Source organism: Ranitomeya imitator, chromosome 5 (genome assembly GCF_032444005.1).
Source record: "Ranitomeya imitator isolate aRanImi1 chromosome 5, aRanImi1.pri, whole genome shotgun sequence".
NCBI classification, from domain to species: domain Eukaryota; kingdom Metazoa; phylum Chordata; class Amphibia; order Anura; family Dendrobatidae; genus Ranitomeya; species Ranitomeya imitator.
The window spans coordinates 9178820-9193238 of NC_091286.1; the positions used below are offsets into that span (position 1 = coordinate 9178820).

Genomic DNA, 14419 nt, shown 5'->3' on the forward strand with positions numbered 1-14419 from the left:
CCCAAAAGAAATTCAGCAAATTGTGCTCCCAAATTCTAATGCCCCCCTCCTTCCTGAGCCCCCGTGTGCCTAACACACATTTAGCGTCCACGTTTGGCATTTTTGTAGCGCTGTAAGCCCACCTAACGGGTACATGAGCTGCCCACAATGTACTGGGCACTACCACGTGTTGGTCACTACAATAGCAGTTTGCAATTTTCACTCAGCAAAAATGAGGTCACTTTGTATATGGAGTCGGCAAACTATTATAGAAACTTCTGTGCTCCAGAATGCCGCCTGTATAACTACTGCTTACCATACGGTGAGACTCGGGAGGGACGCAGCGCTATTTGCTCACCGTGTGGCTACGCCGTACTTTACGTCCACACTGCAGGTATTTCTTCAGCATGACTTGTGGGACTAATTTTGGTGCCATTTTTACCCATTTCCCCGGAGGTTGTAAAAATATTTATTTTTTTTCTTCACTGCCCAATGGTATAAAATTGTGACCCACCTGTGGTATCAATATAATCACTGCACCCCTGAATTCATTGAGAGGTGTAGTTTATAAAATGGGGTCTCTTATGGGGGGTTCTGCTGTTCTGGCACCTCAGGGGCTCTCAAACCAGTCCAGCAAAATCTGTACTCCAATATGGCGCTTCTTCCCTTCTGAGCTTTGCACTGTGCCTTAAAAGTAGTTTTCACCCATGTATGGGGTATAGGCTTACTGAGGAAGAATTGCACATCAAATTTTGAGGTCCATTTTCTCCTGCTATCCTTGTGAAAATAAAAATAAGGGGCTAAAATAAAATTTTTGTGGGAAAAATTTGATTTTTTTTTACTTTCACTGCTCTACGTTATAAACTTTTGTGGAGCACAAGGGGGTTCAAGGTGCTCACCACACATCTAGATACACTCCTTGAGGGGTTTACCTTCCAAAATTGTGTCACTTTTGGGGGGTTTCCACTGTTCAGGCACATCAGGGGCTCTTGAAACGAGACATGACACAGGCAGACCATTCCATCAAAGTCTGCGTTCCAAAACGCTACTCCTTTTCTGAGCCCTGCCGTGAGCCTAAACCGTAGTTTACCCCCACATATTCCAATCCAATGAGATCTGGAAATTTGGAGAAGTCCCCATCTTGTTCTCCTCCTCATTCCCGACTCTTGTCTTGCACTGCAAGGTATTATCGGTATGACATCCCACTGTCTTTACCTTCGGTCCTGGCAGCGCTTTTTCTTTTGACAATTTAAAAAAAAATAAAAACATGCGGAAAACTCCCCAAACTAGACCAAAAACAGGTGGAAATGCAGCAACGAATGGGGCCGTGTGGTCCGGTTGCAGCGCTGGGTGTTATCATGGGGTGAGTCAGGAGCAGCCCCTGCGTACAGTAACACATAGGACCACAGAATCGGAGGCATCAAGCACTTCTGATATTCAGAACGACACAGCCGGAGACTGCCGTGTGATGGCGGCCGGTGCTGACCGTGACCACTTCCTGCACCCACCACCCCGCGAGGAATGGAGCCCAGGATGTGAAAAAACGGTTTATTTTCTTATACAAAATATATGAAAAGAAACATTCAGTTGTCAGCAGCGTTACTGGAGCTCGTTAGCAGGCAGGTGACAGCGAGGCGCTGAGTATTCACGAGAGGGTGCCATTTTCCGAGAGGGACGGTCAGTAGATGAAACATAACGCCATCTGCCCAGGCAGATGCGATTGCACAGATCCACGTTAATGGGTAGCGCTAAACATGGCTCCTACCAGGGACAGGAGCTGGAAAGTGGCGGAGAGACTGGAATCTGCTCCACGACCCTGATATTCAGATCTGTGGTGAAATCGTAGATCTCTGTCCGCTCGTCCTCCGCGGCGCCGGTCACATGGTCCAGTAGTAATACACCAGAACTATGAGGAAGAAGAGGGCGAAGGACACCATGGCGTTCTTACGGTTCTCGCGTCGTAGAGATTTCAGCTCCTTCTCTGAAGGAAGAAACAAAAGAGCACATAGGTCACTCTGAAATCACCGCCATATCCTTCCTGCAGTGTGTAATACCGCACATGCGCCCGGCCCCTCATCCTGCACTGTGTAATACTGCGCCATGTACCTGGCCCCTTATCCCGCACTGTGTAATACCGCATCCTACGTCCAACCCCTCATCCTGCACTGTGTAATACCGCATCCTGCGCCCGGCCCCTCATCCTGCACTGTGTAATACTGCGCAATGTACCCAGCCCACTCATCCTGCGCTGTGTAACACCGCATCCTGCACCTGACCCCTCATCCTGTGCTGTAATACTGCGCCATGTACCCCGGCCCCTCATCCTGCACTGTGTAATACTGCATCCTGCGTCCAGCCCCTCATCCTGCACTGTGTAATAGTGCGCCATGTACCCCGGCCCCTCATCCTGCGCTGTGTAATACCGCACCCTGTACCCGGCCCCTCATCCTGCGCTGTGTAATACCGCATCCTGCGCCCGACCCCTGATCCTGCGCTGTGTAATACTGCGCCCTGTACCCGGCCCCTCATCCCGCGCTGTGTAATACCGCATCCTGCGCCCGACCCCTTATCCTGTGCTGTGTAATACTGCGCCATGTACCCCGGCCCCTCATCCTGCACTGTGTAATACCGCATCCTGCGTCCAGCCCCTCATCCTGCACTGTGTAATAGTGCGCCATGTACCCCGGCCCCTCATCCTGCGCTGTGTAATACTGCACCCTGTACCCGGCCCCTCATCCTGCGCTGTGTAATACCTCATCCTGCGCCCGACCCCTGATCCTGCACTGTGTAATACTGTGCCCTGTACCTGGCCCCTCATCCTGCGCTGTGTAATACCGCATCCTGCGCCCGACCCCTCATCCTGCGCTGTGTAATACTGTGCCATGTACCCCGACCCCTCATCCTGCGCTGTTTAATACTGTGCCATGTACCCCGACCCCTCATCCTGCGCCTGACCCTTCATCCTGTGCTGTGTAATACTGTGCCATGTACCCCGACCCCTCATCCTGCGCTGTGTAATACCGCATCCAGCGCCCGGCCCCTCATCCTGCGCTGTGTAATACCGCATCCTGCGCCCGGCCCCTCATCCTGCACTGCGCAATATCGCACCCTGCGCCCGGCCCCTCATCCTGCTGTGTAATACCGCATCCTGCGCCCGGCCCCTCATCCTGCACTGTGAAATACTGCACCCTGTACCCCACCCCCTCATCCTGATTTGCAATACCGCACCCTGTGCCTTGCCCCTCATCCTGCGCTGTATAATACTGCATCCTGCGCCCGGCCCCTCATCCTGCAGTGTGTAATACTGGCCCCTCGCCCTGCAATACTGCATCCTGTGCAATACCGCATCCTATGCCTTGCTACTCATCCTACGCTGTGCAATACCGCAACCTTCGCCCGGCCCCTCATCCTCCAGTGTGTAATAACGCACCCTGCACCCAGCCCCTCATCCTACGCTGTGCAATACCACACCCTGTGTAATACCGCAACATGTGCCTTGCCTTATCATCCTGAACTATGCAATACCGCATGCAGTGCCCGGCCCCCTCATCCTGCGCTGTAATACTGCATCCTGTACCCCGTCCCCTCATACTATGCTGTGTAATACTGCACCCTGTGCCCCGCCCCCTTATCCTGTGTAATACCGCCCCCTCATCCTGTGTAATACCGCCCCCTGTGCTCTGCCCCCTCATCCTATGTTGTGTAATATTGCACCCTGTGCCCGGCCCACTTATCCTGTGTAATACTGCACCCTGTGCCCCGCCCCCTCATCCTGCTATGTAATACTGCATCCTGTACCCCGTCCCCTCATACTATGCTGTGTAAGGCCGGCTTCACACTTGCGAGTTTTACGGACGTAAGAGCGCAGAAACTACGTCCGTAAAACTCGCAAAAAATACGGCACAATTATTCTCTATGCCTCTGCTCCTATCTGCCGTATTTTACTGATCAGTATTATACGGCTTTCTACGGCCGTACAAAATCGCAGCATGCTGCGTTTGTCACCGTACTGCGCAAGAAATACGCCAATGAAAGTCTATGGAAGCGTGAAAAATACGGATTTCACACGGACAAGCAGTGTGACTTGCCAGAAATACGCAGCGGTGTTAGAGAGAAAAGCCGGTAATTCAGTGCGGTGTACAGTAAAATCACACTGACAGCTTACAGTCCAATAGGTAGAATAAATGTGTACACATAGAATAGGTATATATATATATATATATATATATATATATATATATATATATATATATATATATATATATATATATATAATGTCAGTGAGACACATATATGTATATATATTAATATTTATTCCAGCGCTATACAGCTTGAAAGCCGGTAATTCAATTACCGGCTTTTTCTTTCTCCTTCCTAAAACCCGACATGATATGAGACATGATTACATACAGTAAACCATGTCTTCTCTCCATTTGTTTTGCATATTCCACACTACTAATGTCAGTAGTGTGTATCTGCAAAATTTGGCCGTTCTAGCTCTTAAAATAAAGGGTTAAATGGCGGAAAAAATTGGCGTGGGCTCCCGCGCAATTTTCTCCGCCAGAGTAGTAAAGCCAGTGACTGAGGGCAGATATTAATAGCCTGGAGAGGGTCCACGGTTATTGGCCCCCCCCTGGCTAAAAATATCTGCCCCCAGCCACCCCAGAAAAGGCACATCTGGAAGATGCGCCTATTCTGGCACTTGGCCACTCTCTTCCCATTCCCGTGTAGCAGTGGGATATGGGGTAATGAAGGGTTAATGCCACCTTGCTATTGTAAGGTGACATGAAGCCAAATTAATAATGGAGAGGCGTCAATTATGACACCTATCCATTATTAATCCAATTGAATGAAAGGGTTAAATAAAACACAAACACATTATTTAAAATTATTTTAATGAAATAAAAACAATGGTTGTTGGAGTATTTTATTCTACGCCCAATCCAGTCACTGAAGACCCTCGTTCTGTGAAAGAAAAAACATAATAAACCAACAATATACTTACCCTCCGCAGATCTGTAACGTCCAACGATGTAAATCCTTCTGAAGGGGTTAAAACATTTTGCAGCAAGGAGCTTTGCTAATGCAGGCTGCTCCTCGCTGCAAAATCCCGGGGAATGAGTCTAAATATAGATCAATGAGCTATATTTAGCTTCATTTGCGGTGAGGCGCCCTCTGCTGGATGTTCATAGATCGTGGGAACTTGCCTAGAAAGCCTGGGAGCTTTCTAGGAAATTTCCCACGATCTATGAACATCCAGCAGAGGGCGCCTCACCGCAAATGAAGCTAAATATAGCTCATTGATCTATATTTAGACTCATTCCCCGGGATTTTGCAGCGAGGAGCAGCCTGCATTAGCAAAGCTCCTTGCTGCAAAATGTTTTAACCCCTTCAGAAGGATTTACATCGTTGGACGTTACAGATCTGCGGAGGGTAAGTATATTGTTGGTTTATTATGTTTTTTCTTTCACAGAACGAGGGTCTTCAGTGACTGGATTGGGCGTAGAATAAAATACTCCAACAACCATTGTTTTTATTTCATTAAAATAATTTTAAATAATGTGTTTGTGTTTTATTTAACCCTTTCATTCAATTGGATTAATAATGGATAGGTGTCATAATTGACGCCTCTCCATTATTAATTAGGCTTAATGTCACCTTACAATAGCAAGGTGGCATTAACCCTTCATTACCCCATATCCCACCGCTACACGGGAATGGGAAGAGAGTGGCCAAGTGCCAGAATAGGCGCATCTTCCAGATGTGCCTTTTCTGGGGTGGCTGGGGGCAGATATTTTTAGCCAGGGGGGGGCCAATAACCATGGACCCTCTCCAGGCTATTAATATCTGCCCTCAGTCACTGGCTTTACTACTCTGGCAGAGAAAATTGCGCGGGAGCCCACGCCAATTTTTTCCGCCATTTAACCCTTTATTTCAAGAGCTAGAACGGCCAAATTTTGCAGATACACACTACTGACATTAGTAGTGCGGAATCTGCAAAAAAAATGGAGAGAAGACATGGTTTACTGTATGTAAACCATGTCTCAAATCATGTCGGGTTTTAGGCAGGAGAAAGAAAAAGCCGGTAATTGAATTACCGGCTTTCAAGCTGTATAGCGCTGGAATAAATATTAATATATAAACATATATGTGTCTAATGACATATATATATATATATATATATATATATATATATATATATATATATATATATATATATATATATATATAGACAGTATATATATATATATTTTTTTCTTTTTGGGACACATGGATCATTTCTATAGCGGTATGTTGGTTTTGCAAGCCTGCGAGAAAACCACGCAGTACGGATGCCATACGGATTACATACGGAGGATGCCATGCGCAAAAAACGCTGACACACCCTGCCTACGGAGGAGCTACGGACCACTATTTTCGGGACATTTCAGCGTATTACGGCCGTAATATACGGACCGTATTTTCATACGCTGAGTGTGAAGCCGGCCTAATACTGCACCCTGTGCCCCGCCCCCTTATCCTGTGTAATACCGCCCCCTGTGCTCTGCCCCCTCATCCTATGTTGTGTAATATTGCACCCTGTGCCCGGCCCACTTATCCTGTGTAATACCGCCCCCTGTGCTCCGCCCCCTCATCCTGCTATGTAATACTGCATCCTGTACCCCGTCCCCTCATACTATGCTGTGTAATACTGCACCCTGTGCCCCGCCCCCTTATCCTGTGTAATACCGCCCCCTGTGCTCTGCCCCCTCATCCTATGTTGTGTAATATTGCACCCTGTGCCCGGCCCACTTATCCTGTGTAATACTGCACCCTGTGCCCCGCCCCCTCATCATGCACTGTGTAATACTGCACCCTGTGCCCCGCCCCCTCATCATGCACTGTGTAATACTGCACCCTGTGCCCCGCCCCCTCATCCTATGTAATACCGCATAGTTGGCCCTTCCCCCTACTGACCATAATAAGACATCTTGTTGGTGAGCGCATTCTTCTCCTTCTCTAATGATTTCCTTAAAATGATGAGAAAAGACTTAAAATTAGCAGCGGAAATAGAACAAGGGCGCCAATACTTCTGCCACTTGTATTAATGACAACTAATGACCCCACAGGAGGTCCGGAATATAACCCCGCCAGATCTAAGGGGGGGACACAACGTGTCAGTGTTTGGGGGTCTCCGAGAGAGGGCAGAGGACCGCAGAGCAATATGTGTGGTCCTGCAAATGCTTCACCATGCCCCTCCCCCGCTTACCTCCCGCCTCCCCTCACCATATCTGCTCCTCGCCTCCCCTCGCCATATCTGCTCCTCGCCTCGCCATATCTGCTCCTCACCATATCTGCTCCTCGCTGCTCCTCGCCATATCTGCTCCTCGCCATATCTGCTCCTCGCCATATCTGCTCCTCGCCTCCCCTCGCCATATCTGCTCCTCGCCTCCCCTCGCCATATCTGCTCCTCGCCATATCTGCTCCTCCCCATATCTGCTCCTCACCTCCCCATATCTGCTCCTCACCTCCCCTCGCCATATCTGCTCCTCGCCTCCCCTCGCCATATCTGCTCCTCACCTCCCCTCGCCATATCTGCTCCTCGCCTCCCCATATCTGCTCCTCACCACATCTGCTCCTCGCCTCCCCTCGCCATATCTGCTCCTCGCCTCCCCTCGCCATATCTGCTCCTCGCCTCCCCTCGCCATATCTGCTCCTCACCATATCTGCTCCTCACCTCCCCATATCTGCTCTTCACCTCCACTCACCATATCTGCTCCTCCCCATATCTGCTCCTCACCTCCCCTCGCCATATCTGCTCCTCGCCTCCCCTCGCCATATCTGCTCCTCGCCTCCCCTCGCCATATCTGCTCCTCGCCATATCTGCTCTTCACCTCCCCTCACCATATCTGCTCCTCGCCTCCCCTCGCCATATCTGCTCCTCGCCTCCCTTCACCATATCTGCTCCTCACCTCCCCTCGCCATATCTGCTCCTCACCTCCCCTCGCCATATCTGCTCCTCGCCTCCCTTCACCATATCTGCTCCTCGCCTCCCTTCACCATATCTGCTCTTCACCTCCCCTCACCATATCTGCTCCTCGCCTCCCCTCACCATATCTGCTCCTCGCCTCCCCTCACCATATCTGCTCCTCGCCTCCCCTCACCATATCTGCTCCTCGCCTCCCCTCACCATATCTGCTCCTCGCCTCCCTTCACCATATCTGCTCCTCGCCTCCCTTCACCATATCTGCTCCTCACCTCCCCTCGCCATATCTGCTCCTTACCTCGCCTCACCATATCTCCTCCTCACCATATATGCTCCTTGCCTCCCTTCACCATATCTGCTCCTCGCCAGCCCTCGCCATATCTGCTCCTCACCATATCTTCTCCTCACCTCTCCTCCCCATATCTGCTGTTCGCTTTCCCTCAAAACATCTGCTCCTTGCCTCCCCTCACCATATCTGCTCCTCGCCACCCCTCACCATATCAGCTCCTCACCACCCCTTGCCATATCTGCTCCTCCCCTCACCATATCTGCTCCTCGCCTCCCCTCACCTTATCTGCTCCTCACCATATCTGCTCCTCGCCTCCCGTCACCATATCTGCTCCTCACCATATCTGCTCCTCACCATATCTGCTCCTTGCCTCCCCTCACCATATCTGCTCCTCACCATATCTGCTCCTCACCTCCCCTCACCATATCTGCTCCTCGCCTCCCCTCACCATATCTGCTCCTCGCCTCCCCTCACCATATCAGCTCCTCACCACCCCTTACCATATCTGCTCCTCCCCTCACCATATCTGCTCCTCGCCTCCCCATGCCATATCTGCTCACCATATCTGCTCCTCGCCTCCCCTCGCCATATCTGCTCCTCACCTGCACTCAGCATATCTGCTCCTCCCCTCGCCATATCTGCTCCTCGCCTCCCCTCGCCATATCTGCTCCTCACCATATCTGCTCCTCGCCTCCCCATGCCATATCTGCTCACCATATCTGCTCCTCGCCTCCCCATGCCATATCTGCTCACCATATCTGCTCCTCGCCTCCCCTCGCCATATCTGCTCACCATATCTGCTCCTCGCCTCCCCTCGCCATATCTGCTCCTCACCTGCACTCAGCATATTTGCTCCTCCCCTCGCCATATCTGCTCCTCACCATATCTGCTCCTCGCCTCCCCATGCCATATCTGCTCACCATATCTGCTCCTCGCCTCCCCATGCCATATCTGCTCACCATATCTGCTCCTCGCCTCCCCTCGCCATATCTGCTCACCATATCTGCTCCTCGCCTCCCCTCGCCATATCTGCTCCTCACCTGCCCTCAGCATATCTACTCCTCCCCTCACCATATCTGCTCCTCCCCTCACCATATCTGCTCCTCACCATATCTGCTCCTCCCCTCACCATATCTGCTCCTCGCCTCCCCTTGCCATATCTGCGCCTCACCACCCCTTGCCATATCTGCTCCTCGCCTCCCTTCGCTATATCTGCTCACCTCCCCTCCCCATATCTGCTCCTCCCCTCACCATATCTGCTCCTCACCACCCCTTGCCATATCTGCTCCTCCCCTCACCATATCTGCTCCTCACCACCCCTTGCCATATCTGCTCCTCACCATATCTGCTCCTCGCCTCCCCTCGCCATATCTGCTCCTCACCTGCCCTCAGCATATCTGCTCCTCCCCTCGCCATATCTGCTCCTTCCCTCGCCATATCTGCTCCTCGCCATATCTGCTCCTCACCTCCCCTCCTCCGTCAGCTCATCTCTGCGCAGTCTGTAGTCGATGTCCTCCATGTTGCTCCTGCAGGCCTCCAGCTTCTCCTCCACGCCATCTATCTGCAAGAGAAACCATTGGTGCAATGAGACCATGAGCAGTGGCCTCTTACCGGGACGTGAGCGCGACCACCCACGCGTTTCTCTCCATAAACATGTCAGGAAATAGTATGTGGCGCTGGAATGAACGGGCCGGCACATCCATCAGTATCAGTGCAGCGTGTAGGTGCACATTCACACTGGCCAGTAACACTCCTACGGCTCCTCATATGCTGCAGCTCTAGGGGGCGACGTCTTTCCCTTTTTGGCTGCGCATCTCATCTATAGAGCTTTCCCGGCAGGTGCTCCTACAGTTGGGTCCGGTCCTGCCCTTCCCCCGTCTGGCATCTAGCGAGAACTGCCAGACCCTCCAGATCGGGTCACCTTGTCGCGGTGGGATCAAAACAATAAGCCCCCCGTCATTACGTGTACGATCACCATTTACTGCAGGAGAGTCGCTCATTGTTTACATCACGGAACAAAGCAGCGAGGACAATGTCAGCCCCGGCCTTACCCATGGCGGAGCGGTCACTGGCGGATGAAGCACCGAGCAGGTGGGAGGCTTACTACAGCGGCCATGAGCAACTGCCCATAGCAACCAGACGGCACCTCGGTACAGGGTCTACGGCAAGCAGGAGGCGGCTCACCGGACAGGGTCTACGGCAAGCAGGAGGCGGCTCACCGGACAGGGTCTACGGCAACCAGAGGGCAACTCACTGGACAGAGTCTACGGCAAGCAGGAGGTGGCTCACCGGACAGGGTCTATGGCAAGCATGAGGCGGCTTACCGGACAGGGTCTACGGCAACCAGAAGGCGGTTCACCGGACAGACTACGGCAAGCAGGAGGCGACTCACTGGACAGAGTCTATGGCAACCAGGAGGCGGCCCACCGGACAGAGTCTACGGCAACCAGAAGGCGGCTAACTGGACAGAGACTACGGCAAGCAGGAGGCGGCTCACCGGACAGAGTCTACGGCAACCAGAGGGCAGCTCACCGGACAGGGTCTACAGCAAGCAGGAGGCGGCTCACCAAACAGGGTCTACGGCAAGCAGGAGGTGGCTCACTAGACAGGGTCTACGGCAAGCAGGAGGCGGCTCACTGGACAGGGTCTACGGCAAGCAGGAGGCGGCTCACCGGACAGGGTCTACGGCAAGCAGGAGGCGGCTCGCCGGACAGGGTCTACGGCAAGCAGGAGGCGGCTCACCGAACAGGGTCTACGGCAAGAAGGAGGCGGCTCACCGGACAGGGTCTACGGCAAGCAGGAGGCAGCTCACCGGACAGGGTCTACAGCAACCAGGAAGAGGCTCACCGGACAAGGTCTATGACAAGCAGGAGGTCGCTCACTGGACAGGGTCTAAGGCAAGCAGGAGGCGGCTGACCGGACAGGGTCTAAGGCAAGCAGGAGGCGGCTCACCGGACAGGGTCTACGACAAGCAGGAGGCGGCTCACCGGACAGGGTCTACGGCAAGCAGGATGCGGCTCACTGGACAGGGTCTACAGCAACCAGGAAGAGGCTCACCGGACAAGGTCTATGGCAAGCAGGAGGCGGCTCACCAGACAGAGTCTACAGCAACCAGGAAGAGGCTCACCGGAAAAGGTCTATGGCAAGCAGGAGGTGGCTCACCAGACAGGGTCTACGGCAATCAGGCGGTGCCTCAGTACAGGGTCTAAGGCAAGCAAGAGGCGGCTCCATTCAGGGTCCATGTCAACCATAAGGTGGCTCCCCGGTAACCAGGCGGTGGCGGCGGAGGCTCCCTGGTAATGAGGTGGTGGCGGCTCCCCGGTAACCAGGTGGTGGCGGCGGCTCCCCGGTAACCAGGTGGTGGCGGCCCCCAGGTAACCAGGTGGTGGCGGCCCCCAGGTTGTGGCGGCCCCCAGGTAACCAGTTCTTGGGGGGGCAGATGAGACATGTGATCTCATTCTCCCATAGCAACCAAACAGGATCCTACTCACTTTCAAAAATTCTACGTTGGTTGCTATGGGGATTGCACCTGACTGGTTACTAGGGGCGGCTCTCTATGACGTCACTCTCCAGCTGTCACTGTTGTATTATGACATCACAACCACAGAGATCGTGCGGAGAGGACACGGGGGAAGTCGCACACGCAGCGTCCGGGGCCCGCGCTCCTCACCTCCGTGGCCAGGCTCAGCCGCTCCCGCTTCTTTCTCCCCATCCCGCACTTCCAGGACACGTCTCCCTCCAGATGATGACACCGGAGCCGCCATGTCTGACCCGGGCAGGGCGGAGCCTAAAGCCGCGGCTGCCATGTTTGAGGAGGGCAGACGTGTGAGTCTCTCAGGGCGGCCGCCATGTCTGCTGAGGGCAGTTCCCATCATGCTTCAGGGCAGCGGCAGGGCTCGGCTGTGGTGGAGCTGTGCCCCCAGCCGTGGTGGAGCTGTGCCCGCAGCGTGCGGCCGGGAGCGGGGGGCGGTGGACGGTCTCTCGGTGCGGCTGCTGTGGCTGCTCCTCTGTCGTTTGGAGCTTTTATTTTTGCACCATTCAGGCTATGTGCACACGTAGATGGAACCTCTGCGGATTTTTCCGCAACTGTTTTGAGAAATCCGCAGATAAAAAGCACTGTGTTTTACCTGAGGATTTCATGGAGTTTTTGTGCGGTTTTCACCTGCGGATTCCTATTATGGAGCAGGTGTAAACCGCCGCGGAATCCGCACAAAAAAGTGACATGCTGCGGAATAAACAACTCAGCGTTTCTGCACAGTTTTTTCCGCAGCATGTGCACTGCGGATATTGTTTTCCATAGGTTTACATGGTACTGTAAACTCATGGAAAACTGCTGCGAATCCGCAACGGCCAATCTGCAACGTGTGCACATAGCCTAAATGTGATGGAATCCAGTACTCGCCGTCACAGTACGGCCATGTGTAACCAGAAAGGTTAATAACCTGGTGGTCTGGGGCACTGATGAGGTGAATGTCAGGGTTCCTGGTGGTCAGGGGCAATGATGAGGTGAATGTCGGTTCCTGGAGGTTCGGCACAATGATGAGGTGAATGTCAGGGTTCCTGGAGGTTCGGGGCAATGATGAGGTGAATGTCAGGGTACCTGGTGGTCCGGGGCAATGATGAGGTGAATGTCAGGGTTCCTGGTGGTCCGGGCCAATAATGAGGTGAATGTCAGGGTTCCTGGTGGTCTGGGGCAATGATGAGGTGAATGTCAGGGTTCCTGGAGGTCCGGGGCAATGATGCGGTGAATGTCAGGGTTCCTGGTGGTCTGGGGCAATGATGGGGTGAATGTCAGGGTTCCTGATGGTCTGGGGCAATGATGGGGTGAATGTCAGGGTACCTGGTGGTCTGGGGCAATGATGGGCTGAATTTCAGGGTACCTGGTGGTCTGGGGCAATGATGAGGAGAATGTCAGGGTTCCTGGTGGTCTGGGGCAATGATGAGGTGAATGTCAGGGTTCCTGGTGGTCTGGGGCAATGATGGGCTGAATGTTAGGGTTCCTGATGGTCTGGGGCAATGATGGGGTGAATGTCAGGGTACCTGATGGGGTGAATGTCAGGGTACCTGGTGGTCTGGGGCAATGATGGGCTGAATGTCAGGGTTCCTGGTGGTCTGGGGCAATGATGAGGTGAATGTCAGGGTACCTGGTGGTCTGGGGCAATGATGAGAATGTCAGGGTTCCTGGTGGTCTGGGGCAATGATGAGGTGAATGTCAGGGTTCCTGGTGGTCTGGGGCAATGAAGAGGTGAATGTCAGGGTACCTGGTGGTCTGGGGCAATGATGAGGAGAATGTCAGGATTCCTGGTGGTCTGGGGCAATGATGAGGAGAATGTCAGGGTTCCTGGTGGTCTGGGGCAATGAAGATGTGAATGTCAGGGTACCTGGTGGTCTGGGGCAATGATGAGGAGAATGTCAGGATTCCTGGTGGTCTGGGGCAATGATGAGGTGAATGTCTTCTAGTTTAACGCCCTACACTCATCAGGAGGTGTCACGATTCCCCTGACCGCTGTCACCACTGGGTCAGGATTCACACCGTGACCGTCACCCCTACGTCACGGATCAGGGTGACTTTAGGCCAACAGACGGCTATCACATGTGCAGGGGGGCTTATCTTAGTTATCCCTCCACTGCTAACAATGTGATGAAAAACCACACACAAGGCTATTGACCTCTTAGTTTACAGCAGGGGCTTATTTTAGGTATCCCACTGCTTTTCTATATACCACGAACTGCAGGGATTTATGTATATCCCGCTTACAGTTCCACTTAACACTTGCAGCTCTCTGGCGCCCCCCTTACTCTCAGGTCAGATTAGGTACTGCACCCTGGGTAATTAGTCGCCAGAAAGGCTGCCTGCTATGTACTGGCTATTGGGCACGCTGCAGCGACGCGATAACTACTCCCACACAGGCAGGAACAATAATTATCAAACCCGCAGTTGCTTCAGCATAATCCAACCGTCAGCACACTTTCGCTGCCACCAGCTTCGATTAAACGGGTCCGAAGCTAACCCAACACAACAGTAACAGTAGCGTATTTCCCTTCAGAGACAGGGTACGGCTTTTAGAGCATGGAGAAGAACTAATATATAATAGTATATCCCATTCAAAATAACTAGGCAGTGCTTTATCAAAAATAGTTTATAAAGATGTTATACATGAGACAATTGCAAATATGTACATGGG

General features: G+C 52.7%; 1 protein-coding gene across 1 annotated transcript; it reads right to left on the bottom strand.

Moving 5' to 3' along the window:
• Nucleotides 1–1513: 1513 nt before the first annotated feature.
• CCDC167 (coiled-coil domain containing 167) lies at nt 1514–12054 on the bottom strand. Its single transcript, XM_069768294.1, has 4 exons — nt 11905–12054; nt 9701–9795; nt 6937–6989; nt 1514–1960 (listed from the first exon to the last, which is right to left on the bottom strand). Exons 1-4 carry the CDS (start codon nt 11944–11946, stop codon nt 1857–1859), a joined length of 294 nt encoding a protein of 97 aa, XP_069624395.1. The 5' UTR covers nt 11947–12054; the 3' UTR covers nt 1514–1856.
• Between the last annotated feature and the right edge of the window lie 2365 nt (nt 12055–14419).

Excerpts from the sequence above, each read along its gene's own strand:
- CCDC167 (XM_069768294.1), bottom strand. The coding sequence starts at position 11,946 with ATGGGGAGAAAGAAGCGGGAGCGGCTGAGCCTGGCCACGGAG. Across the intron at positions 9,796-11,904 it reads GGCTGAGCCTGGCCACGGAG|ATAGATGGCGTGGAGGAGAA; the intron begins GTGAGGAGCGCG and ends TTTCTCTTGCAG. Across the intron at positions 6,990-9,700 it reads GAGCTGACGGAGGAGGGGAG|GAAATCATTAGAGAAGGAGA; the intron begins GTGAGGAGCAGA and ends CATCATTTTAAG.